The following is a 27,691-nucleotide window of genomic DNA, read 5'->3' as shown; positions in this document are numbered from 1 at the left end:
GAGATATAACGACACTTTTACACGTGCTTTAGTGTGTTAGTCAACACAGCAGAAGTAGCACACGACGGGGCTAAAGGCACATGAGCTTTTCACGACTCCCAAAGTGTATGATTGCAGAAAAAAATGTTTGTATTGTACATTTATGGAGCAACAGATTTTGTGTGAAACTCAAACTAATACCATAATTATTTTGTTTAAAAATCGTATAAATGTATGAGGGCAAACGAGACAGCTAAAATAATATGTTTTTAAAAATGTCTAATGTCAAAACAATCACTTTAAGCAAAGTTTGAACTATTTTCTGTTAATTTTGATTAATAAAATAATTCATTTTTGTTCAATAAATATACTGTCGTTAAAAAATGTTAATATAGAAACAAAATAATTTTAAAAGCATTTAAGGATATCCCAAAATAATTTAACATAGATTTACAGTAGTAACAATAAATTATATTTTATAATATGATTAATATCATATTTTTTATATGTGATGTTTCATTATGAGTATGTTGATTATCTCTAAGGTGGAAACCCAATTTAATATATGATATTTCCCACATGTCATGTCAACAAATGTTAAAGTCATCGGCTGTTTATTATCATGTTAATTATTGTGTCTTTACCCCAAATACTATACTTAACTTTTGCATATTCGTCCGTTATTGAAAAACTGTTGCTTTAATTACCTTGATAAAAACTGAAAATCATTAAGAAGACCTTCGTCTCAAAATATAAACAATCATTTTATTGATTCTCATTTGCTACTTAAAGGGTTAGTTCACCCAAAAATGAAAATTCTGTCATTAATGACTGACCCTCATGTCGTTGGACACCCGTCAGACCTCCGTTCATCTTCAGACACAAATGAAGATATTTTAGTGTAAATCTGATGGCTCTGAAAGGCCTCCATTGGCTCAATGCACTTTACACTCTCAAGACCCTTAAAAGACACTAAAGACGTCGTTATAAAGTCCATCTCACTACAGCGGCTCTACAATAACTTTATGAAGACGAGAATAGTTTCTGTGCGCAAAAAAACCCTAAATAACGACTTATATAGTGATGACGATTTCAAAACACGACCTCATGAAGCTTCGAAGCGTTATGAATCAGTGAGTCGATTCATGATTCGGATCGCGTGTCAAACCGCCAAACTGCTGAATCGACTCACTGATTCATAACGCTTCGAAGCTTCATGAGGCCGTGTTTTGAAATCGTCATCACTATATAAGTCGTTATTTAGGGGTTTTTTGTGCACAAAAACTATTGTCGCCGATTCATAAAGTTATTGTAGAACCGCTGTAGTGAGATGGACTTTGTAATGACGTCTTAAGTGTCTTTTAAGGGTCTTGAGAGTGTAAAGTGCATTGAGCCAATGGAGGCCTTTCAGAGCATCAGATTTACACTAAAATATCTTCATTTGTGTCTGAAGATGAACGGAGGTCTGACGGGTGTCCAGCCACATGAGGGTCAGTCATTAATGACAGAATTTACATTTTTGGGTGAACTAACCCTTTAATGCACAAGTTTTTGTAGTACATAAACCAATCATAAAATTGGCTTAACATATAGGGAAAACATTATAGATATCAGTGGTTATTGTTCAGCAGTGTATTTGATATCTTACTGATTTAAAAGCAAGAGATGAGATCAATTAAATCTGTCAATTAGACAAGGGTCAGAAAAAAACTGGTATTACACCTGACATTTCTGTCCCCCTCACTTCTGAAAAGATGGCTACGCCCCTGGTTATTACTACAGCCCAGTACATGTACAAAGACACTGAAATGAAGTGTTACCAAATATACCTTTAATATTTGAAGTGCAGGGGTGTAGTGTAATAATAGTGAAAACTCATCTGTTCATTTGATTCAGCTGTGTCATGAACTGCTGTGAAACACGGGTTGAAGATCCAAACACAGCTTTTATCCATATCCATAAAATAATCCATAAAACAGGCAAAAGGTCAAAACACAGGGCAGATAATCCAAAAAGGGATTACATAGGGAAACAGGGAAACCAGGCAGAAAGTCAAAACCAAAAACATTAAAAATGCAGTGTGACACTTACAAGACTTCGCAAAGAATGCGTGAAAACACAGGGCTTATGAAAACTGAGGATAACGCGAAACAGCTGAACCTAATCACACACAATGAGTCCATGCAAAGGATTATGGGAAATGCAGTTCATGGTAGAGTGTGGAGGAGTGCCCTCTGGTGGGGTATTATGGGCACTCCAGCGGGTGGATGACACACTGTATGAACTGAATGAGCTCATCTAAAAGACACTTTTCTCTGTTTCTCTGCGCAGGTCATTTTCGAGGTGGAGGTGACGAACGGCAGACGAGGTTTCATTGCCATCGATGACATCCAGGTGCTCAGCTATCCATGCGGTGAGTCAGCAGCCCTTGTGTGTGTGTGTGTGTTTGTGATGGGTAGGTTTAGGGGTAGGGATAGTGTGTTTGTGTGTGTGTGTGTGTGTGTGTGTGTGTGTGTGTGTGTGTGTGTGTGTGTGTGTGTGATGGGTAGGTTTAGGTTTAGGTTTAGGGGTAGGGGTAGTGTGTGTGTGTGTGTGTGTGTGTCTGTGTGTGTGTGATGGGTAGGTTTAGGGGTAGGGATAGTGTGTTTGTGTGTGTGATGGGTAGGTTTAGGGGTAGTGTGTGTGCGTGTGCATGTTAGTGTGTGTGAGATGGGTAGGTTTAGGGGTAGTGTGTGTGTGTGTGTGTTTGTGTGTGTGTGTGTGTGTGTGTGTGTGTGTGTGTGTGTGTGTGTGTGTGTGTGTGTGTGTGTGTGTGTGTGTGTGTGTGTGATGGGTAGGTTTAGGGGTAGTGTGTGTGTGTGTTTGTGTGTGTGTGTGTGTGTGTGTGTGTGTGTGTGTGTGTGTGTGTGTGTGTGTGTGTATGTGTGTGTGTGTGTGTGTGTGTGTGTGTGTGTGTGTGTGTGTGATGGGTAGGTTTAGGGGTAGTGTGTGTGTGTGTGTGTGTGTGTGTGTGTGTGATGGGTAGGTTTAGGGGTAGTGTGTGTGTGTGTGTGTGTGTGTGTGTGTGTGTGTGATGGGTAGGTTTAGGGGTAGTGTGTGTGTGTGTGTGTGTGTGATGGGTAGGTTTAGGGGTAGGGATAGTGTGTTTGTGTGTGTGTGTGTGTGTGTGTGTGTGTGTGTGTGTGTGTGTGTGTGTGTGTGTGTGTGTGTGTGTGTGATGGGTAGGTTTAGGTTTAGGGGTAGGGGTAGGGGTAGGGGTAGTGTGTGTGTGTGTGTGTGTGTGTGTGTGTGTGTGTGTGTGTGTGTGTGTGTGTGTGTGTGTGTGTGTGTGTGTGTGTGTGTGTGTGTGTGATGGGTAGGTTTAGGTTTAGGGGTAGGGGTAGTGTGTGTGTGTGTGTGTGTGTGTGTGTGTGTGTGTGTGTGTGTGTGTGTGTGTGTGTGTGTGTGTGTGTGTGTGTGATGGGTAGGTTTAGGTTTAGGGGTAGGGGTAGTGTGTGTGTGTGTGTGTGTGTGTGTGTGTGTGTGTGTGTGTGTGTGTGTGTGTGTGTGTGTGTGTGTGTGTGTGTGTGTGTGTGTGTGTGTGTGTGATGGGTAGGTTTAGGTTTAGGGGTAGGGGTAGTGTGTGTGTGTGTGTGTGTGTGTGTGTGTGTGTGTGTGTGTGTGTGTGTGTGTGTGTGTGTGTGTGTGTGTGTGATGGGTAGGTTTATTGGGATAGAATGTACAGTTGGTACAGTATAAAAACCATTACGCCTATGGAATGTCCTCATAATGTAGTTGCACCAACGTGTGTGTGTGTGTGTGTGTGCAGTCTAGAAGTCTAGACTGGTAAGAAGGTTCAAACCCTGCACCCCTATTATTTAAAGCAGCTATAATTTCCAAAATAAACACAGGCTTCAGGAAGTCAAACTATACGTGTCTGATACTGACTCTGGCTCAGTATTTTAAATATCCACGGTCATCTGTATGTAATACTGTAATGCTAAAAGCAGATGTTTGTTCAGTGACTCCAAAGCCCCCATTAATGATTAGTGAAGGATCATGTGACACTGAAGACTGGAGTAATGATGCTGAAATCCAGGAATAAATGACACTTTCCTATATATTGACATAGAGAACAGCTGATCTACACTGGAGGAATATTTCACAGTTTCCACTATAAACGCAGCATTGGTGAGCTGAAGAGACTTTTTCAAAAACATCCCCAAACTTTTGCGTGGCAGTGAGATGTGGAATATATTTGTGTTGGGACCAGTGATTTCATTTGGAGTCTTGATATGAAATAGTCTTTTGATCAATTTTTAAAGTGAAGTATTTTGAGGGAATGAGCAGTAATGGCGTGGCCATCATGTGGGCTGCGGGAAGTGTTTTTATGGGCACATCAGCAGTAAAGAGCAGCGCGATCAATAAATGATCACAGAGGACGCATGAGCACAAACAGTAAATAACAACAGAGATGGAGCTGTAGCCGCTCAGATCCTCTGAGCACTGAAGCTGGTCTGATATATCATCAGCTCTTATTGCCTGCTCTTAACATGCAGCGTTCAGGGGTCACGCGTGTGCGGTTCAACACTCCAAATGTCAGCAAAGGCACATATAACTTTCGGTGATTAATATTTTGCCATCTCTCCAGGTTAGAGTGTGTTTCGTCTGTCAGGCGCATCCGCTGGGATCAGAGCTTAGCCATGATAATACAACAGGTATTCCCAATGAACGGCTGGTCCATGAGAGCTCAGGGATTACTGCCACTCCAACACGGATTATATTCCCTCCGAACGCTGCTAATAAAGCTTCCTGCTGATCACGAGTGACATCTTATTAAGATGATGCAGGATGAGAGGGAGATGAAGGAGGTTTGTTGTACGTCAGTGCTGGAGAGTGTTTCCATCGCTAAAAGAGCATTTATTCTGAAGGCGCACTAGTGAATGTGACGCTTTCTGTTCCCAAAGCTGTTTTGGGCTCATTTGGCACGGCTACAGTCCTGCCCAACACCTCGAGATCTGCTGTGAGATTTCCTCTCGCCCTCCGGACAGAGCAGTGTGTCAGTTCAATACAGAAATAATGAAATATTCAGCATTCATTTGTTTCTTGGATCATTTATGTCTATGTGAATTGATATGTTGAAAATCTATAGTAATAAATCCGATCTTTCATACACTATATTTGTCCCCTGAATTTCATTTATAATGCCAGGGATTGTTGATTGCATCAAAAACAGTTTTATGGCCATTTTCCACCCTCTCTATGAGCCATGGCAAATTTGGTCAGTTTTTAGCACTGGGATATAGATACTGGCCATCCATTCCTACATAGGACATGCAGTTTGGAGAATGGATGGATGGATGGTTGGGTGGGTGGATAGATTAATGAATGAATGGATAGATTAATAAATGGATGGATTAATGGATGGGTGGATTTAGATTAATGGATGGGTGGATAGATTAATGGATGGATGGATGGGTGGGTGGGTGTATGGATGGGTGGATGAGTGGATGGATGGATGAGTGGATGGATGGATGGATGGATGGATGGATGGGTGGATGGTTGGGTGGGTGGGTGGATAGATTAATGGATGGATAGATTAATAGATGGGTGGATGGTGGGTGGGTGTATGGATGGATGGGTGGATGGATGGATGATGGATGGATGGATGGTTTGGTAGGTGAATAGATAGATGGGTAGATGGATGGTTGGTTGGTTAGTTGGTTGGTTGGTTGGTGGATGGATGGATGAGTGTGTGGGTGGGTGGATAGATGGGTGGGTGGATGGATGGATGGATGGATGGGTGGTTGGGTGGATTGGTGGATGGTTGGTGGGTGGATAGATGAATGGATGGTTGGTGGGTGGATGGATGGATGAGTGGGTGGATGGATGGATGGATGAGTGGGTGGGTGGATGGATGGATGAGTGGGTGGATGGATGGATGGATGGATGGATGGATGAGTGGGTGGGTGGATGGATGGATGAGTGGGTGGATGGATGGATGAGTGGGTGGATGGATGGATGGATGGATGGATGAGTGGGTGGATGGATGGATGGATGGATGAGTGGGTGGATGGATGGATAGATGGGTGGATGGATGGATGGATGGTTGGGTGGCTGGATGAATGGATGGTTGGTGGATGGATGGATGGATGGATGGATGGATGAGTGGGTGGATGGATGGATAGATGGGTGGATGGATGGATGGGTGGTTGGACAGATGGTTGGGTGGAGTTTCTAAACAGGCTGTTTTGCTGCTCTACCTTTAAGAGCATGTATGTAAATGACTTCTGTTATGATTGGACGACTTCTATGCATGTCAAATAAGTAACAGAGCTCATACTGAAGAGTAAATGTTCTGGAGCGACCGCCACACTCTTATTATAAATAGCAGGACAAATTCTGTCTTCCAGCCTTGTGTTTTTTAGCCTTGCGGTTTAAAAACAAGTGATTTGATCTATATTGCGATATATTGTTATCGTGAAGTAAAATGATTCATATTGTGATATTTGATTTGGTTAGCTCTGGCAGGTTTAGTAGTCTGGTATATTTGAGAGCTGTAATGTCTTTTCCTTCTAATGCAGATAAATCTCCTCACTTCCTGCGCTTGGGGGACGTGGAGGTGAACGCCGGACAGAACGCCACGTTCCAGTGCATCGCCACGGTCCGGGACGCCGTCAACAACAAACTCTGGCTGCAGGTGGGAAACGTCCTCCGTTCAAAAGTTGGACAATTTTGCTGTCATAATTACCCTTGTGAAAATTAATATTAAAGGGTTAGTTCACCCAAAAATGAAAATTCTGTCATTAATTCCTCACCCTCATGTCGTTGGACACCCGTCAGACCTCCGTTCATATTCAGACACAAATGAAGATATTTTAGTGTAAAGCTGAGTCACAGTGACTCTACAATAATTTTACGATGCGACGACAATAGTTTTTGTGCGCAAAAAAATCAAAATAACACCTTTATCCAACTTGTTCTTGTCTTCCGTGTGTGCCTCCACGACGCATGCGTGAGAATATGACGTAGCGCCAGCGTTCGGGAATCCATGAAATGCACACTTTAGCCTGATTTTGAGAACTACGCCGAGACCTAAAGCACGATCAGTGTAGAATTCAACAGCTGAGACACGCGCGTCTTCCTCTGCTCGTAAACAAATCTCTTCTGGGTCATGTGTCCGAACGCCGGATCTGCGTCATATTCTCACGCATGCGTCGTGGAGACACACACGGAAGACAAGAACAAGTTGGATAAAGGTGTTATTTTGATTTTTTTTCGCACAAAAACTATTGTCGTCGCATCGTAAAATTATTGTAGAGTCACTGTGGTGAGATGGACTTTGTAATGATGTTTTAAGAGCCTTTTATGGGTCTTGTGAGTGTAAATGTACTGAATGCCAATGGAGGCCTATCTGAAGCCTTTCTCAGCATCAGCTTTACACTAAAATATCTTCATTTGTGTCTGAAGATGAACGGAGGTCTGACGGGTGTCCAACGACATGAGGGTGAGGAATTAATGACAGAATTTTCATTTTTGGGTGAACTAACCCTTTAAGAGTACCTAACACAGAAACAATGCATGAATAAAAATATAAAAACATATTTCCTCGAGTTAAAACTCAACGCGATCACAGATGGGATTCACCCTAATTGGCCGGGAATGTCTGGTTCAGGATGTGCGGGAGCAAACAAGTCAGCTGTTTTTAAGTCTGATTTCATGAGACTCGAAGAATTGCATCATTTTTGGAAACTATATCACATATTCATGGTCAACGGGTGTATATAAGCACAATTACCAATCAAGCAGCTGGAGCGACCCTGGGTTCATTACAGCCGAGCCTGTCACAGAGAGCGCGTGTTCCCACTTTCTTCATCCTAAAGGAAAATCCAGCTCTCTTAATGATGTCTGTGTGTTGTGCTTGTGCTGCCCTGGGATTGTGATTAACTAATGAGAGGGATTCACACACACAGAAGACGGAGTGAAAGAGGAAGCGCCTGACAGGGTGGTAAAGAGTGTAGGAACAGTGACCTTTTCTGCTCTGATACACGAGGAGGTGAAAAATGAAGAAGAGCGAGCAAGTGCTGGTGTCTGCCGCGCTTCTGCCTAATAGGAGATGGCAGTGTTAAAGGGGCTAATGAATGATCCTCTGTCGCACACACACTCACACAGATCGCCTGTGACACTTCTCCAGTCAAGCATGTCACTGGAGCTTCAGCCTCATCCCACCAGACCTTAACGCTCAGTCCTGCTGAAGTCCCAAATTCATGAGTAACACTTTATTAAGGTGGCATATTTAGACATATGCGTACTCGATAATGCAGCTAACCCTTAAACAAAACCCCATGGACCCGCTTTATATTAGGTGGCCTTAACTACTATGTACTAACATTTTAATTAATCATTTGATACATTGCACTTATTGTGTACATACATGTTTTTACATTGTACTTACATTTTGAAAAATACCTGCATTTAATTTCTGTAGTTACATTTGTAATTACACTGTTGACAATTCCTTTACACCAAACCCTACCCTTAAACTGACCCACACCACCACACCTGTCCCTAACTCTACCCTTAAACTGACCCACACCACCACACCTGTCCCTAACTCTACCCTTAAACTGACCCACACCACCACACCTGTCCCTAACTCTACCCTTAAACTGACCCACACCACCACACCTGACCCTAACTCTACCCTTAAACTGACCCACACCACCACACCTGTCCCTAACCCTACCCTTAAACTGACCCACACCAACACAACTGTCCCTAACCCTACCCTTAAACTGACCCACACCACCACACCTGTTCCTAACTCTACCCTTAAACTGACCCACACCACCACACCTGTCCCTAACCCTACCCTTAAACTGACCCACACCAACACAACTGTCCCTAACCCTACCCTTAAACTGACCCACACCACCACACCTGTTCCTAACTCTACCCTTAAACTGACCCACACCACCACACCTGACCCTAACTCTACCCTTAAACTGACCCACACCACCACACCTGTCCCTAACCCTACCCTTAAACTGACCCACACCAACACAACTGTCCCTAACCCTACCCTTAAACTGACCCACACCACCACACCTGTTCCTAACTCTACCCTTAAACTGACCCACACCACCACACCTGACCCTAACTCTACCCTTAAACTGACCCACACCACCACACCTGTCCCTAACCCTACCCTTAAACTGACCCACACCACCACACCTGTTCCTAACTCTACCCTTAAACTGACCCACACCACCACACCTGATCCTAACTCTACCCTTAAACTGACCCACACCACCACACCTGTCCCTAACTCTACCCTTAAACTGACCCACACCACCACATCTGTCCCTAACTCTACCCTTAAACTGACCCACACCACCACACCTGTCCCTAACCCTACCCTTAAACTGACCCACGCCACCACACCTGTCCCTAACCCTACCCTTAAACTGACCCACACCACCACATCTGTCCCTAACTCTACCCTTAAACTGACCCACACCACCACATCTGTCCCTAACTCTACCCTTAAACTGACCCACACCACCACACCTGACCCTAACCCTACCCTTAAACTGACCCACACCACCACACCTGTCCCTAACCCTACCCTTAAACTGACCCACGCCACCACTCCTGTCCCTAACCCTACCCTTAAACTGACCCACACCACCACACCTGTCCCTAACCCTACCCTTAAACTGACCCACACCACCACATCTGTCCCTAACTCTACCCTTAAACTGACCCACACCACCACACCTGTCCCTAACCCTACCCTTAAACTGACCCACGCCACCACACCTGTCCCTAACCCTACCCTTAAACTGACCCACACCACCACATCTGTCCCTAACTCTACCCTTAAACTGACCCACACCACCACATCTGTCCCTAACTCTACCCTTAAACTGACCCACACCACCACACCTGACCCTAACCCTACCCTTAAACTGACCCACACCACCACACCTGTCCCTAACCCTACCCTTAAACTGACCCACGCCACCACACCTGTCCCTAACCCTACCCTTAAACTGACCCACACCACCACACCTGTCCCTAACCCTACCCTTAAACTGACCCACACCACCACACCTGTCCCTAACTCTACCCTTAAACTGACCCACACCACCACATCTGTCCCTAACTCTACCCTTAAACTGACCCACACCACCACACCTGTCCCTAACCCTACCCTTAAACTGACCCACGCCACCACACCTGTCCCTAACCCTACCCTTAAACTGACCCACACCACCACATCTGTCCCTAACTCTACCCTTAAACTGACCCACACCACCACATCTGTCCCTAACCCTACCCTTAAACTGACCCACACCACCACACCTGACCCTAACCCTACCCTTAAACTGACCCACACCACCACACCTGTCCCTAACCCTACCCTTAAACTGACCCACGCCACCACACCTGTCCCTAACCCTACCCTTAAACTGACCCACACCACCACACCTGTCCCTAACCCTACCCTTAAACTGACCCACACCACCACATCTGTCCCTAACTCTACCCTTAAACTGACCCACACCACCACACCTGTCCCTAACCCTACCCTTAAACTGACCCACGCCACCACACCTGTCCCTAACCCTACCCTTAAACTGACCCACACCACCACACCTGTCCCTAACCCTACCCATATTCCACCTCAATATCAGCAAAGGTGTTTTGCAATTCAATATGAACACAGTAAGTACATTGTACTTATTTTTTAATGTAAGTACATAGTAGTTAAGGCCACCTAATATAAAGTGGGGCCAACCCTATTCCTAACCTTAACCCTGTAGTAAGCACATGTAGCTCATTAACAGTGCTCAATAACAACATCTCCTTGAAATAAAGTGCAACCAATTCATGTTCTCTTTCCTGGTAAAAGAATGGGAGAGCGTTTACTGTAAACCACAACAGAGACAGCAATACATTTTACATTTATATTCAATGATTTAGCGGCTCACTCACGGATGATTAGCGTAGCGCTGAAGCCCTATTGTAATTGTTAGAATTTGCAAAGATCAGTATTCTCCCCTAAAAGTGACCGGGCAGACCGAACCGTAAGCTGACCGAAACTTTGAGGGATGGTAGTACCCACGCCGTCTACAATGCCACCAAAACTCGCCCAAATCGGCCTGACGAGGGCGCTACAGCGGCCAAAAGTATGTAATGGCGCATATCTCTTAAACCGTTTGTCACAGGATGTCAAGCGGCTTATATCGTTGCAATCCTTTGATTTTTTTGAAGTTTTGCGAACTAGTCCTAGGTTTTTTGCCATTGCATGTTCCATTGCAGAAAGATTCTCTGGAGTCAATAATAAAAAAAAATGATATTCCGATTGACGTGGGTGTGGCCACTTTTACTAAAATGCCTATCCCTCTTGAACGGAATGAGATCATTTCACCAAATTTGGTACACCTCTGTATGGGTTCGGTTTGTGGTTTCCAGAAAAATTATGTGGCAACTGGCCACTTGGTGGCGCTATAAAATGAAAAAAAACATGAAAACAGCTATAGCTACTAGGCCTGTCGCGATTGGTCGATACAATCGACTGCGTCGACGTTGTTAATTAGTCGACCTCAATGTTTTTAGTCGACTGGGAGTCGCAGTATTTCTTAATGTGCGTCGATGTGTGACAGCAGGAGTGAGGACGTGTGTGTGAGCTCTGCTTCCACTGTTCACTAAACAATGGAAGCAGAACAGTCAAATATCGCAAGAAAAACGCAACAGAAAATTGCAGCGCGGCCGGGACATGCTCGCGCTGCCGGACTCTGACCTGAAGCGCACGCAGCCGCCTTTCATCGCAATGCCAGTTTTGCGGATTATTGTTTATACATATACAGAGTTGAATGAGAAATCGGGTGTTACAATGAATTTGGTCCGTGCAGCTCTTAAAGGGCCGGACCTAATATTCTGTGTGAAGCAGGGCAGGAACATGCCGGACAAGAGAGTTTTTAGGGGTTTTTAACCCTAAAACAATGAATAGTAAGTTCTGTCATATTATTCAATTACTTTTACAGGTTTTTGCCATGGTATGGATTCAGTATCGGTATTGAGGTACTTTAGTCTGGTATCGTATCGACGTCATAATTTTGGTATCGTGACAACACTATTCTATATAAAAAGTATTTGCTGATATTCTCTTTTTTGTTATGTTGGTTTACAAATTTGTACCTTTTTACATTTCAAGGGCTTGTTTACATTTATACTTTTTTATAGTACACTACTGAAGGCCAACGTTGCAAGTTAAATTAAATGTTTTTAAGTAAAATTGTTGAAAATTAGTCGATAGATTAATCGATAAATTAGTCGATAGATTAATCGATATCAAATAGTCGTTAGTGGCAGCCCTAATAGCTACGTAACAGTCAGTCTGATTGACTTAAAAACTGGCATGGCCAAGGTGCCATGATTGTAAACAAGGACATTTGCATATCTCGTAAAAACATGGCCGCCATCGGCCATTGAAATTCGAGTGGTTGTCAGACAAGGTTAACGGAGGCCGATGGGAACGAAACTCACTCGGCCTGCTTGACTCACGGCTCTAGAGGCCTGTGAGAAATATGAAAGAAATTGACCAGCAAGGGCGCCTTTTCAATTTTCACCTGCATAAAGGATTGTGTATCACGTGATTTTTCGCACACGCCTTCATATCACATGGTAGAACTCCTCATTCTGAGCAACTTTGCCGCTAGGATCGTCGCTGTCAACCGAATCGTTCTGAAATATTGGAGATTATTTTAAAAAACTACTTTTGCCAACTAGTCATTTCAAGCTTGATTACTGTTAAAAAGCTTTAAAACATATACTTCTGTAGTAAATTGTCTGTTTTGGCTGTAAATGGTCTTCTCCATGTATGATTTATGTGCTTACAGGCTTGCTAAATAAAAAATAATACCTTTTTACACACATGCTTGAACCCCATTAATTGCTGATTGTAGCTGTTTTCCATTGATTTGGTTTGAATTTTGTGCTGTCAATTGTTTTTTATCCTTATTTTTGATTTCCTCATATACCTGAACAATCCTGACCCTCCAGTCAGTGTCCTAGTAGCGGGACACTTGGTGCACTTTTTATTTATTGTTTTGTATTTCTCCATCTCATATTTTAGTAAGCACCATCCAAAAGCTTAAACTATCAAAACTCATCCTGTGAAAACCGTTGCGTTGCAAGGGAGACGGTACTTTTAAACCTTTTAGCGACTCAATAGCGACTCAGTGATATCAACTTCAAATTTGGAACTCAATGTGGTTTTGTATGGATTTGATTTTCTGGCAGATTATTTTGTCAAAATATATATTATATATTCAAATTATTAATTAGCTTTACAGTAAACTTAAACATCTATACATTTTTTATAACTTCTGCAATAAACAGTGTCTTTAAAAGGCGTCCAACCTTACATCCATATTCCAAAGCACATGGAGCATTGTGAACATTGACACCGGATGGGTGAATTGATGCTGTTATAATTGGGAGAAAATGACTGAATCAGACCTGCACTTATTCTATTCCTCTTGTGACATATATAGCGGCGTAATGGAGAGGACATTCCAGTGGCGGAGAAGAAAAACATCAACCACAGGAAGTTTGCAGCCTCCTTCCGACTGAGAGAGGTGACCAGTCAGGATCAGGATCTGTACCGCTGCGTTACCCAATCAGAGAGAGGATCCGGCGTCTCCAACTTCGCTGGACTCATAGTCAGAGGTAAAGGTCATTTTGTCATTTTCTCTATATTAAAGGATTAGTTCACTTCAAAATGAACATTTCCTGATAGTTTACTCACCCCCATCTCATCCAAGATGTTCACGTCTTTCTTTCTTCAGTGGAGAAGAAATTACGTTTTTAGAGGAAAACATTCCAGGATTTTTCTCCACATGATGGACTTCAATGGGAACCAACGGTTGAAGGCCAAAATCAATGCAGTTTCAGAGGAAGGGCTTCAGAGGCTCTGATCCCAGAGGAATAGAGGACGAGGAATAGAGTCTGATCTAAACAAACCATCCAACACATTTACAACACAAATACACATTTATATACTTTTAACCTCAAATGCGTGACTTCGATTGTTGTTCTTTTTTCACGGCGTATGATGTCATCACGTCGGAAAGGTCACATGACGTAGGTGGAAGTACCGACCCAGTGTTAACAAAAATAAATGGAAAGCAACGATGTCAGACAATTTTGAAGTTGGAGGAGAGTTTTTCGGCACTGGGTCGGCACCTCCACCTACGTCACGTGACCTTTCCGACGCGATGACATCATACGCCGTGAAGAAGAACAACACCGAAGTCACGCATTCGTGGTTAAAAGGTATATTTTAGAAAATGTGGGATGGTTTGTGTAGATCAGACTCTATTCCTCGTCTGGGATCAGAGCCTCTGAAGCCCTTCCTCTGAAACTGCATTGATTTGGACCTTCAACCATTGGTTCCCATTGAAGTCCATCATGTGGAGAAAAATCCTGGAACGTTTTCCTCAAAAAACTTAATTTCCACTGAAGAAAGAAACACATGAACATCTTGGATGAGACGGGGGTGAGGAAACTATCAGGAAATGTTCATTTTGAGATGAACTAATCCTTTAAAATAGATATTTCAGACTCTATGAGTCTTTATTTATTTTGTGAATGTGTCACAAAAAAGTACAGAGTTGTTTACCATCATATGTAATGATTTTAGAGACGAGTTTAAGGAGAAACAGGAGCCATCTGCTTATTTAAACGCTGTTAAATGATACAAACGCATTCATATTTGAATTGGGCGCATGGTGCCATATTAATATGCACAACCAGTTTATTTGGCGACCTACCCCGAACCCGAGAGCGTGCCGCAGCGCCGCTGTCTTTGGCCCGTCGAGAGGCGCGTGAAGTTTGGCGTGTGCAGATGTGACTCTGAGAGGAGTGCAATAGTTAGCGGCGGCCGGAGGGCAGAAGGGCCGGTTGAGTCTCAAGCGCACTGACAGCTCAGATATCTCCACCACACTTCCCCAGCTGACATCCTGCTACAAGGATACCAAAGATGGTAATTTCAGCGGAGATTTTTGGGCCATGGATTTGTGCGTGTGCTAATGGGAGCTGGCACGGAGTTGCCTATTGTCGCGCGTGACCCCGGGCTAGTGCTTTATTAGCTCCCGCTCTCCCTAATGCGGGGCGACAGTGGGCCCTCCCGGCTGTTTGGGGCCGCTTTGTAACAAATGAAAATTTCAGTGGCGAATTCTTTCGCTGGAGAAGGATCGATCTGCGTGTCCTCCAGCTGCAGCGAGAGAGAGATGGGAGAGGAAAACAACACAACACAGTTGTCGCCTCGGCGCGAGGGGAGCGCGCGTCTTTAGCCCAGGGTTTGGAGTAATGACATTAGCCTGCTCTCGCTTGTAGAGAATAAGCTGAATTGACAAGACGTGTGCTGTGAAATAGATTCAAACGCAAACAGTCGATAAACACCGCCCTGGTTTTATTAGATAGCAGTGGTTGGAGCCTGACGTCACAGGAGAACAATCCCACAAACAAATCCATCTGTTTACTTTAAAGTCCTCAAGAACACCAGGAGGGTTCGGGAGATGATAATGAAAACACAGAAATTAGGATGCACAAGTCTGAAATTGCAGATTTAATAACGATTATCGAATCAAAGGCTGTGATTTAATTGAAGTATTGAAGTTTGTTACACACGTTACATGTACAGTAATAACAGTAAATGATTCATAATTACCAGGGGCACAACTACCCGGTGCCAGAGGGGTATGCAGCAACAATTTTGGCGCACCCCCCAAAATTTTACTGTAACTGTAATCATAGGCGCGCGCGAGATGACTGAAAGGACGATAGCAGAGGCACAAGCGCAAGATCACTTTTGTTAATAACAAAAAACACAAACCACAAATTGAGGGTTCCCCATTTTACAGGGGAATTTCCAAATATCTTTTATTTAGGCTATTTGTTATAATTCAGGTATAGCTATTTTATGTCATCTGCTTATTCGTTTTTTTTAACAAAAGTTTAATTTACGCAAGTTTTTTTATTGTACTATTTTATTGTTGTTGTATTTTCATTAAAAATAGGCTAATAACGAACAAAAAAAATAAACATTCGTTTGAAAGTAATTAAAGAGGAAATTATGAGTTAAGCAATATCATACGAGCAAGAGTGCTATTTTCCAGAGTAGCCTAAATCAGTATGATTGCAAAATGCAATATTAATTTTATACAACAGTTCAATAAACAACAAGTTGTCATTTTTTACAGTTTTGCTCTATTTTTCCAACAAAAATAGATTCAAACAAATTATAGGTTTCGTTCTCGCATAATTCACCGTTTTTGATCAGTCGGTTAGAACAAATTAGTTGAATGATTCTAGAATCCATCACGCCGCCAACTATACTGGCAGTTTTATAGTTTCATAGGCCTGAAATAATACAAAATGTTCCCAACATTTCATATTTCTATAATGAAAATATTATATTTAAAACATAAATCTAAAAATCTCATTACATTATTTAGGCAATTGTAATTACAGTGTAAGTGGATTTTGATAAATGGTAAGATGGATTTTGTTGATATTGATTTCATTTAATTCTTATAGCAGCCATAGTGTACCGTGGTAAATAGTGTCATTACTTAAAAAGATGGTCAACAATATGTAACTTTACTTCATAAGAGGTGTTCCCAAAAAATTAGCATGCAATTTTGAGAACACCAAGGAAAGAGCACCTTCAAACACAAGTTTGCACTGCCTTTTTGGTTTACCTCTTTAGCCTACACGTTAATAATAACGTGCGTTTTGTCCGACTCATAGCGCGCATCCTCGACGCGTGATTTACCATATAGCGCACGTTCTTAACACCGGAAACGCGCGTTTTCCTTGACCCCAAAGCGCACGTTAAGAAAGCGCATTTTTGCGGTAAACCACGCGTCAAGGATATCCACTCCCGATATTCCATTATTCCATTATTATCCAAAATTCTATTATGGAATCTTATGAGGGCGCCTACTCTAGCCTGTTAGTTCTCTCAAATGTTATATAATATTGAGAAAATACAGAAATGATTTAGAAACGCACAACAGCAGCTACATATAGAAAATACCAAAACATATGTATATTTTTTAAAACCATTGCTTTGGCGCCCCTATGCGCCGCATATAGCGCATACCCACTTTTTGTGCCACTGATAATTACATGAAATGAACCCAAACACTAACCCTAGATGCAGTTTCTTAATATTACTCAGTACAAACAGTCACACCTAAATGTATTCAGACACCTTCAACATTTCTCACATTATCACAGTTTATTCGCTATAGTTTAGAAAATGGTAATAAAATATGACAAGAACAGATTCATCTTGATAATGATGTAATGGATTACAATCAACCAATCAGCTGTTAAATTTAAGAACACAATTAGATAATACCAGTTTAGGTCGAACAATGAGCAATCAATGCTTCATTTATTTCAGTCTGTGGTGTCAAAGGTCACATTACCACTTAAAGAACAAACACTGAAGCAAAACATGTTCAGCTCAAAGTGTCTGGATCATTTTGCTCCCAAATTTGTCCTGGTAGTCACTGTATGAAAAGTGTTTGGGTATAATATGTCACAGTTGACTTTATTTTGCTGTCCTCACTTGAACTATAGTGACACACACTAGTGAAACATTATATCTGTGTCTGAATCATGTTTGGTTTGACTGTAAATGTATAATAACTTAAAATAAAGTGTAACCGAAGCTCTTCTGATGTTTGCTCTGCATTAAAAGACCGAGATGTGAATAAATTGTCAGGTCCTGATCTTATTGAACCATTGTTTTTAACATTAGCGGCTGATCTCACCACCGTTGACGTATTTGTTCAATCTTTCCTTAACAGCCACTTTATTAGAGAACTACTACAGACCATTTTCAAAGCTTTGTATTTCTTCATTCCTTCAGATGAGACGTTAAATCGAGGTCCTGTGGTCATTAAAAATCCCAGGATGTACTGATAAAGAGTAGGGATGCATGTTATTGGATTTTTGCCGATTTCCGATATGTTGATATTTTTCAACTCATTTTGGCCGATGCCGATATCGATACCGATATATGCCAATTTCTGAGGTCTCCTTACTAAAAGGATACTTGTTAAAGATAAATAAATGTTAATAAAGTTATTTTTCATTTCAAGTCATCGTGCTTGTGCTTTGACATCATTACTGCTTTATTTATTGAAAAAGATGTAACTTCTATTTATTTGTGTATTATACTTTTCATTTTATTACTATAGCAACAGCCCCCCCACTAAATAGGCTCTATATGACAGTCTAGCGGGCGGGCACTAGGACCTGGAGGAGCTTCAGCTGCTGTGGAGGCTGCGATTGTGCTTGTTTTGGGCTAGTTTTGTTGTGGCAATCCTGCGTTGATTCACAAATTCAAGGCAACATTTAAAAACTGTCCATATAAATCACCATACATGCAATGCATTTGATTGTTTTCACTTCAAGAATGAGCACACGGCGGACATGATCTTATCGCTATAGCAGTCCTTGCACACATGAGTTATTGCAGGTGCATATCAACACATTATCATATCGGCAAGGCATATCGGCATAATTTTTTCATATCTGCCGATGCCGATTTTTATATTTTAAGCGTTTATCGGCCGATTCCGATGTCGTGCCGATAATATTGTGCATCCCTAATAAAGAGTAGGGGTGTAACCCCGGCATCCTGGCCAAATTTGCCCATCGGCCCCTGTCCATCATTGCCTCCTAATCATCCCCATATATATATATATATATATATATATATATATATATATATATATATATATATAAAGATTGGCTTCATCACTCATCAGCTGGTGTGTGTGGTGGGCGTTCTGGCGCAATATGGCTGCCGTCGCATCATCCAGGTGGTGCTGCACATTGGTGGAGGTTGAGGAGATTCCCCCTTCTATGTGTAAAGTGCTTTGATTGCCTAGAAGAGCGCTATATAAATGTAACAAATTATTATTATTATTTTGTTATACACTTTCATCAGTGAACAACTGACACAGTATTTACATATTCGCAAACTTTTGTCGAGCAACCAAACAGGATTTCGTAAAAAAAACGGCACCATTACGGCTGTCCTAAAATTTGAAATGACCATGTGGGGTCCCTAGACGAAAAACACCACTATTAATCTAAAGCTTTTGACACAGTGGACCGTGAGATTATGGCTTAGAAGTGTTGGTTTATCAGACAATGCAGTTCTGTGGTTTCTTATTTAAAGGGAAGAACTCAATGTGTGCAGGTGGAAAGTGTCAAATCAGACTCAATGGGTGTGGTTAAGGGAGTCCCCCAAGGATCTGTACTGGGGACATTATTATTTACTTTATTATTTACAGATTTACAGTGATGAGAGGACGTGAGTTTAGTTTTAGATGAAAAGCTAAAGTAAGTTTTGATTGATTCATTTCTGTTGTAAAAACTGATTTCTAAATGTATAAACTCACATAAAAACAATATTGCACAAAATGAAAACAATAATGTAAATATTAGTATTATAAGTGTGAATCAACAAATTAAAAGTGCATTTAAAAATAATTAACAAGCATGATTTCATCTCTTAAATGTCTTAGTGTGTGTTTAGTCATAATTTAGACTTTTTAAAAAGCTATTTTCAGCTTTTTTATCTCATAAATAGGACTTTAATCATAATTTAGATTTTTAAGTCATAATTTTGACTTTAAATCCAAAATTTTATCTCAGTCCTAATTTCAACTGTTCATCTCACAATGACTTAGCATGTCATATTTTGACTTTTTATCTAATAATGAGGACTTTTAAAATCATATTTTCAACATTTTATCTCTTGATTATGACTTTATGATAATTGAAATGAGCTGATCAGTGATATAGTTGAATATTTAGTGTCCCCGACTGAGTAAGCCAAAGCCAAAGGCGACTGTGGCAAGGAACCAAATGTATACATTATATATACAGTATATATATATATATATATATATATATATACATTGTCTTGATGTTAATATTGCTCCTACAAAACAACAATCTCTAGATCATTTACTATCAGTTAGAAAATCTGTCATGTGACCATTAACACATATCAGAAAATCATGAAAAACTGAATGCGTCATATAACGGTAACACTTTATTCTAGGGTTAATTCTCACTAACTAGTGTCTTATTATCATGCATATTACTAGGATATTGTCTGTTTATTAGTGCTTTTAAAGCACATATTAATGCCTTAGCCAGCAGCCATATCACCCTGCAGCCCAAGACTGGTTTCCCACTGAAGCTAAGCAGGGCTGAGCCTGGTTAGTACCTGGATGGGAGACCAACTGGGAAAACCAGGTTGCTGCTGGTAGAGGTGTTAGTGAGGCCAGCAGGGGGCGCTCACCCTGTGGTCTGTGTGGGTCCTAACACCCCAGTATAGTGATGGGGACACTATACTTTAACAAGCACCGTCCTTCGGATGAGACGTTAAACCGAGGTCCTGACTCTCTGTGGTCATTAAAAATCCCAGGATGTCCTTCGATAAAGAGTAGGGGTGTAACCCCGGCATCCTGGCCAAATTTGCCCATTGGCCTCTGTCCATCATGGTCTCCTAATCATCCCCATATACAGATTGGCTTCATCACTCTGTCTCCTCTCCACCAATCAGCTGGTGTGTGTGGTGGGCGTTCTGGCGCAATATGGCTGCCGTCGCATCATCCAGGTGGTGCTGCACATTGGTGGTGGTTGAGGAGATTCCCCCTTCTATATGTAAAGCGCTTTGAGTGCCTAGAAAAGCGCTATATAAATGTAACTAATTAATTATTCTGCATGACCATATTCTACATCATTAATATAAACTTAACAACTAACTCACTAACTATTAATTAGCAGTAATTATGAGTTTATTGAGGCAGAAGTCATAGTTAATAGTGAGTATGTGACCCTGGAGCTCAACAGCAGTCCCGCGTCACACGGGTAAATCTGTGCCAATAGCCAACCATACATTGTACGGGTCAAAATTATACATTTTTCTTTTATGCCAAAAATCATTAGGATATTAAGATCATGTTCCATGAGAAGATGTTTTGTAAATGTTCTACCATAAATGTATTAGTAGTAGTAATATGCATTGCTAAGGACTTCATTTGGACAACTTTAAAGGAGATTTTCTCAATATTTCGAGTTTTTCACACCCTCAGATTCCAGATTTTCAAATAGTTCGGCCAAATATTGTCATATCCTAACAAACCACACATCAATGGCAAGATTATTTATTCAGCTTTCAGATGATGTATACATCTCATTGTAAAAAAATGACCCTTATGAATGTGTTCCCCATACTAAAGTGTTACCTAAATTACTGAACTATTATCTTAAAACCTCAAGAAGACGCTTTACTTCTAATAGTTTGGGAGGTCTGTGATAGATCACACAGTCAAACCAAGAGCCCGATACAGCCCAACGTGATGCAGGTGTATTTGTGCTGGAGCCGTGAGAGAGATATGGAGACGATGATTGTTTGCTACTTGTGATTTCCTAATGACTAGATAACAGGCTGTCAGCCTCCTGTGAGCGCGCGGCACCCCGTCGCAAACACGCGCCTGATCGCTGGTAAATATGCCTGGAGAGACAGCCACAGATCAGGAGTTGAAACGAGGGGGTTTAAAGACGCCAGTGCTGCGCGTGGTGACGGATCGTTAAAGTTTGATGAAGCGCCCTTGTCTGATACTTCCCGATGATGCACACACACAGAACAAACGCAAACAAACCAAAAGAGCCAAAATGTCAACAACTCGGAAAGCTTCATCTGAGAGAATCTGAGAGAACGAAGAACAGAAAGCGGTTCATTAATGTCACGAGCGGCGGCTTCCTGACTGCGATACGCATCAATGATTCATCCGCTTTCATAAAACACACCCTCGCTGCGCTCACACACTCACCTGAGCCTCACTCGCGGTCTAAAGTCAACATTTGGAGATATTCCTTAATGGAGGAAAGGAATTATTCAGCCGTATTCTCTATTCAGTCGGTGCTTCTCAAAACGCTCTTCTGCTCACCAAGGCTGCATTTATGTCATCAAAAATACAGGAAATACAGTACAAATAGTGAAATATTATTACACTGTAGATCAGCTGTTCTCTATGTGAGTATATAGTAAAGTGTAATTTGTATCCTGTGATCAAAGCTGAATTTATCATCATTACTCTAGTCTTCAGTGTCACATGATCCTTCAGAAATCATCCTGATATGATGCTCAAGACGCATTTATGATTATTATCAGTGTTGAAAAGAGCCGATTTTTTTGGAAACTTTTTAAGGACTACAACAAACGGCTGGTAGGGACTACAACGAGTTAGTGACATCACTAACCCTAACATTTGCATAACCCCGCCCCCGGGAACATGTGGAGAAGAGGAAGAGTTGCTGTAGTCGAGCTCGAGCTGTCGTCCGTCTCTCACATTTATTGATACAGTACGAACACAAACGCATGTCATAAAGCGAGATGACATCATCAGTTATAACCGTAATTACACTAAACTATCCCTGCTCTATCTTCATCAGCAGATATTATCTGGCTCATCTTACCCCACACCAGCGCTTTAGAGATTATCATGACAGAATATGATAATCAATGATTGAAGATGGTTAACCCCTAGGAGTCTGAGCTGTTTTGGGGCTCTTTAGAAGTTTTGACATGCTCTGACATTTGTGTTTTTTTCAGTTGCTTATAAACACATTAATGGCAAAAGTGTAATTACACTGTATTCAGCACAAACTGGGCTACCAGAATATGTGAGCAACATGTATGTACATGCTTGTATTTTTGAGAGAAAAATGTTTATGCATGATTTTTGAAAAATCTAAAAAAAATTGTTTTAAAATTAAGGCCACAAAACACACAATAGATATGTGTCCACAAGAACTTTGACTCCAGGGTGCATTTGTCTAGAGTTTTTGCTTCAAACTGATGTGAGAATCATTGAGCCTACTCATTCACATAAAACAATACACTGATTTAAAATGTGTAAGCCAGTATGCAAGGAGGCGTGATATCTAATGAATAATGATGAGATAACACCTGAGACAACAAAAGACCACATAATGACCTGCATAATGAGCCGCATAATGAATGAACTGCGTACCTGACCGAGAGAGCAAAAATATGCTCTTCTTATTTAGTTGCAATTGTACTTATCTAGTAAATGCATCTTGATTTAAGAATGTTTAAATATTTAGACTAGAAACAAGACAAAAATGACTAAGAAGAGCATTTTTTTCTACATTTTTTTTACTATTTTTATGTTTTTAAAAGTAGTCTCATGCTAAAAAAATAAAATAATAAATAATTAAAATTAAGATACAATTTATACAAAATTAAATTCACTTCAAAGAAAGCAATTCTCTTTCTACAAAACAAAACAAAAAATCACTTTCTACAAAACCAAACTCCAGAATCATTTCTGACAAACTTTGATATTAAATAAAAAAAAATAACATTAGGCTGTAATATTTAAACATCAATATGAAGCAAAATACGTTTGACTGGTACAATATTTATAGCATATGAGCAGATATTTGCGAATAAGAGCTTTATTGATGTGACACTAGGCTCTTTTACATGTTATAATCTGTCCAAAACAGTCTTGCGTGTTTTGCGCGACATTTAATGTTGCAACAGGATTCATATTTAAACGGTCTTTTTGCATTTAATATTCACAGATGCTAACAGAATAAACTGACCTTAGCGGCGGAGTCCTTTGCTTTCAGAAATGAACAGCTTTGCATGAGGAGAATAAATCCAGGATTATAGCTCAAACGCGTCTCAAAGCGCTGTATCTGAAGTAACGTTACAGCGCTTCACTAGATGTGTTTGTATGAGTTGATGCGGGGATCGTCAGTATTTGAGTCTCAATAGAGCGCGCGATCCGTGGGCGCGGTCGCATTAGCGGATAATGAAGTGGCTCGCGGGTGACTGACGTATCGCTTTTCGAACAGATTACATAAACACAGAATATTTGTTTTTGATTTGGTTTGCATTGTTTAAAACCTGACGTTTCAGCGTTTCTTTAGTCATATGTCTCATGTTTGTGAGACAAGTATTCACTAAGCTAGAGGTCTTTTTCTGAAGAATCTGAATGAACATCTTTGACAGAGACTGCAGATCGCGCATCATGTTTGTTTTCTTTATTTTGCAAAAAGCAAAACATTTTGTTTTTATTGTGACACACACAAAACATAGAAACTTAACAGATTGTAATGACGTATAACACTTGCCTGAATGATAAAAAACGACAGAGTTATTTGAGTCTCTTTGGCACTGATAAGAAAAAAAGAGAGCTCGAGGGGGTTAACTCATAAACTCATCCTCTATCCCTTCACAAACGTCCTGTCTCGTTCTACATGTTCTCTCTTTCTTCTGGAGTCTCTCCATCATTGTCTGACTCCGGTTTGATCAGAAAAGGGTGAACAGTTTTAGTGTGTGTGTGTGTGTGTGTGTGTGAGGTGATCAGAGATGCTAACACGAGCTCTTGAAGCTCCGCCCTCTTCCTGAAAGGGGGCGGGAGCCGCAGCTCATTTGCATTTAAAGGGGCACACACAAAAATGGCGCACATGTAAAACGAGACAGGACGTTTCTGAATATGACAGAATATGCTAATCAATGACTGAAGATGGTTAACTCATAAACTCATCAACTATTTCTTCACAAACGTCCAGTCTCGTTCTACACGTTCTCTCTTCTTCTGGAGTCTCTACATCATTGTCCGACTCCGGTTTGATCAGAAAAGGCTGAACAGTTTCTGTCATTTTCAGTGTGTGTGTGTGTGTGTGTGAGGTAATCAGAGCTGCTAACATAAGCTCTTGAATCTCCGCCCTCTTCCTGAAAGCGGGCGGGAGCTGCAGCTCATTTTTATTTAAAGGGACACACACAAAAATGGCGCATTTCAAACTTCACATTCGCACTCTGGGGTCTTTACTGTCCTTTTTAATCAATTGAATGCCTCCATGGTGAATTGAAGTATTTATTTCTTTGTATAAAAAGTAAAACTTCTGAGCGGGTGTGAGAGGTCAGGGGTCAGACGAGAGCAGCCTTTGCTGTCAGTCCAGCGTTTGAGGCGTGATGAGTGTTCGTTTCACTCACCTAGACGTGAGTGTGTGAGAGCTGATCACACATCCTGTCAGCGTAGAGGGAGAGAGAGAGACAGACTGATGTGTAACAGACAGGGATCAGTCTCTCTCTCTCTCTCTCTCTCTCCTCCGCTGTCCGTCAGGTGTTAGATTGCCGTGTCCCCTGATCCATATGCGCTCGCTCCTGTCATCTCTCTCTCTTCACAGGCCCCATCAAAACTTCAAAATAAAAAAGCTGTGACGCTTCCCACAGGAAATATTTCCTTTAGCTTTTCTTCCCTTTGTGTCTGTCTCTCTCTCTCTCTCGCTCTCTTTACCTTCTCTTTTTTTAACCCGGCCTTGCTTTGATCAAACACGTCTCTGCCAGGTCCTCGCGCACGCGAAATAAACGACAAGAAAAAGATTATTCCTCTGACTATAAGATGTTGAGTCGAGGGCAAGTGCATTTTACAATTGTATGATGGTGTGTGACTGTGTGTGTGAGTGTGTGTGTGTGTGTGTGTGTGTGTGTGTGTGTGTGTGTGTGTGTGTGTGTGTGTGTGTGTGTGTGTGTGTGTGTGTGTGTGTGTGTGTGTGTGTGTGTGTGTGTGTGTGTGTGTGTGTGTGTGTGTGTGTGTGTGTGTGTGTGTCTGTGAGTGTGGGTGTGGGCATGTTTTTGTGAAATATCAGGACACAAATGTGTATAATGACATAGGTATGACACAGGTATTACAAAAAGAGGGTGAAATATGAGGACGTTCCCCATGTCCTCACTTTTCAAAATGCTTATAAATCACACAGAACAAGTTTTTTTTCACAGAAAGTGAACTGCACAGTCTCCTGTGAGGGGTAGGTTTAGGGGCAGGGGCAGTGTGTGTGTGTGTGTGTGTGTGTGTGTGTGTGATGGGTAGGTTTAGGGGCAGGGGCAGTGTAGGGGGATAGAAAATACGGTTTGTACGGTATAAAAACCATTACGCCTATGGAATGTCCTCACATTTCACAAAAACAAACATGCGTGCGTGCGTGTGTGTGTGTGCATGTGTGTGTGCGCACAAGTGCGCGAGTGTATGTGTGTGTGTGTGTGTGTGTGTGTGTGTATGCGTGTGTGTGCATGTGTGCATGTGTGTGTGAGAGTGTATGTGTGTGAGTGTGTGTGTCCATGAGTGTGTGAGTGTATGTGACTGTGTGTGTCCACAAGTGTGTGAGTGTATGTGAGTGTGCTTGTGTGTGTGCATGTGTGTGCGTGTGTGTGCGTGTGTGTGCGTGTGTGTGCGTGTGTGTGTGTGTGTGAGTGTGTTTGTCCATGAGTGTGTGAGTGTATTTGAGTGTGTGTGTCCACAATTATGTGAGTGTGTGTGTGTGTGTGCGTGTGTGTGCGTGAGTGTGTGTGCGTGCATGGGCGCGCGTGTGTTAGTGCATGCGTATGTGTGTGTGCGCACAAGTGTGTGAGTGTCTGTGAGTGTGTGTGTGTGCACGAGTGCGTGAGTGTCTGTGAGTGTGTGTGTGTGCACGAGTGCGTGAGTGTCTGAGAGTGTGTGTGTGCGCACGAGTGCGTGAGTGTCTGTGAGTGTGTGTGTCCACGAGTGCGTGAGTGTCTGTGAGTGTGTGTGTCCACGAGTGCGTGAGTGTCTGTGAGTGTGTGTGAGTGTGTGTGAGGGAAAGACAGATGAGCCGGGGCTTAAGGAGGCTAACAGCGGGCGCAGCGCTATCATTGGCTCATGTCAGACGCTGGTGATGGAGGACCCGTGTGAAACAGCCCCTGACACCTGACAGAGGAAGAGTCACGCTCACACTCTCGCTGCTGAAGCCTCCCTTCAAGCCAAGCCTATTATCATTAACAACACATTTAGCATGTATTTTAAAGTTTGTACGTTTTTAATTTGCATATTAATTACAACACTTAAAAGGAATAATTGACTTAATGTGAAGATTCGTCATGTTCTCGTCCTCGTCTTCCAAACACACATGAGTTGTCAGGAGGTTTTCTGAAGGATCATATCACAGCTCTTTTTCTGTCACAGCATTTAATCAAATTGACAAAGACGTGTCAAGAACAACCATAACATTTCATAAACATCCTATCACATGACTTCTGAAGTCTTTTGTATGAGGGACAGACTGAATTTTAAAAGGTTAGTTCACCAGAAATGATCATTCTCCCTCATTTCGTCCTGATCCTGTGGGATATTTTGAAGAATGTTGGGAACCGAGCAGCTTTGGTGACCATTGACTTCCAGAGAAAGGTTCAGAAACACATGAGGAAGAGTGAATGATGACAGAATGATCATTTTTGGCTGAACTATCCGTCTGAAGACTTTATTCAGTGATGATTTCTTCAAGCGTTTGGCTGTTTGTATGTCTCTGAGTGTGAGAGATGCAGAATCCCGCTCTGGACATGAGCAGTGAGGCTGAGCAGGCGAGGTTTATTATTGTCCCTGTATTGTGACGAACAGCCAATAACTGATTATTGAACACATGTGGGGCTATGGCAAGCCCTTTTGACTTTTATTCATTCCCAGGATATGAATTCTTGATATCAGAAATTGGATTTTTACTTGTAGGACAAGTTGGCTTGAGAAAGACCATAAAGTTAGAAAAAGTCTTAGAAAGCTTGTAGTTT

The 27,691-nt window shown here is 41.7% G+C and overlaps 1 protein-coding gene across 10 annotated transcripts in view; it reads left to right on the top strand.

The window, feature by feature from the left end:
• The window catches only part of ptprk (protein tyrosine phosphatase receptor type K), a 238,751-nt gene that overhangs the window by 82,540 nt on the left and 128,520 nt on the right, over window positions 1-27,691 (top strand). For all 10 annotated transcript variants that reach the window (XR_013817575.1, XM_079830324.1, XM_079830320.1 and 7 more), the window contains exons 4-6: window positions 2,311-2,392; window positions 6,543-6,658; window positions 13,524-13,698. Coding sequence is in view for 9 of the 10 variants with exons in the window: in XM_079830324.1 (XP_079686450.1) it covers window positions 2,311-2,392; window positions 6,543-6,658; window positions 13,524-13,698 (373 nt within the window). In the remaining variant the exon portion in view is untranslated. The remainder of the gene's footprint in view (window positions 1-2,310; window positions 2,393-6,542; window positions 6,659-13,523; window positions 13,699-27,691) is intronic.

This window comes from Gobio gobio (genome assembly GCF_949357685.1).
Source record: "Gobio gobio genome assembly, chromosome: 12".
Lineage (NCBI taxonomy): Eukaryota > Metazoa > Chordata > Actinopteri > Cypriniformes > Gobionidae > Gobio > Gobio gobio.
This window is presented reverse-complemented; position numbering and strand designations above follow the sequence as displayed.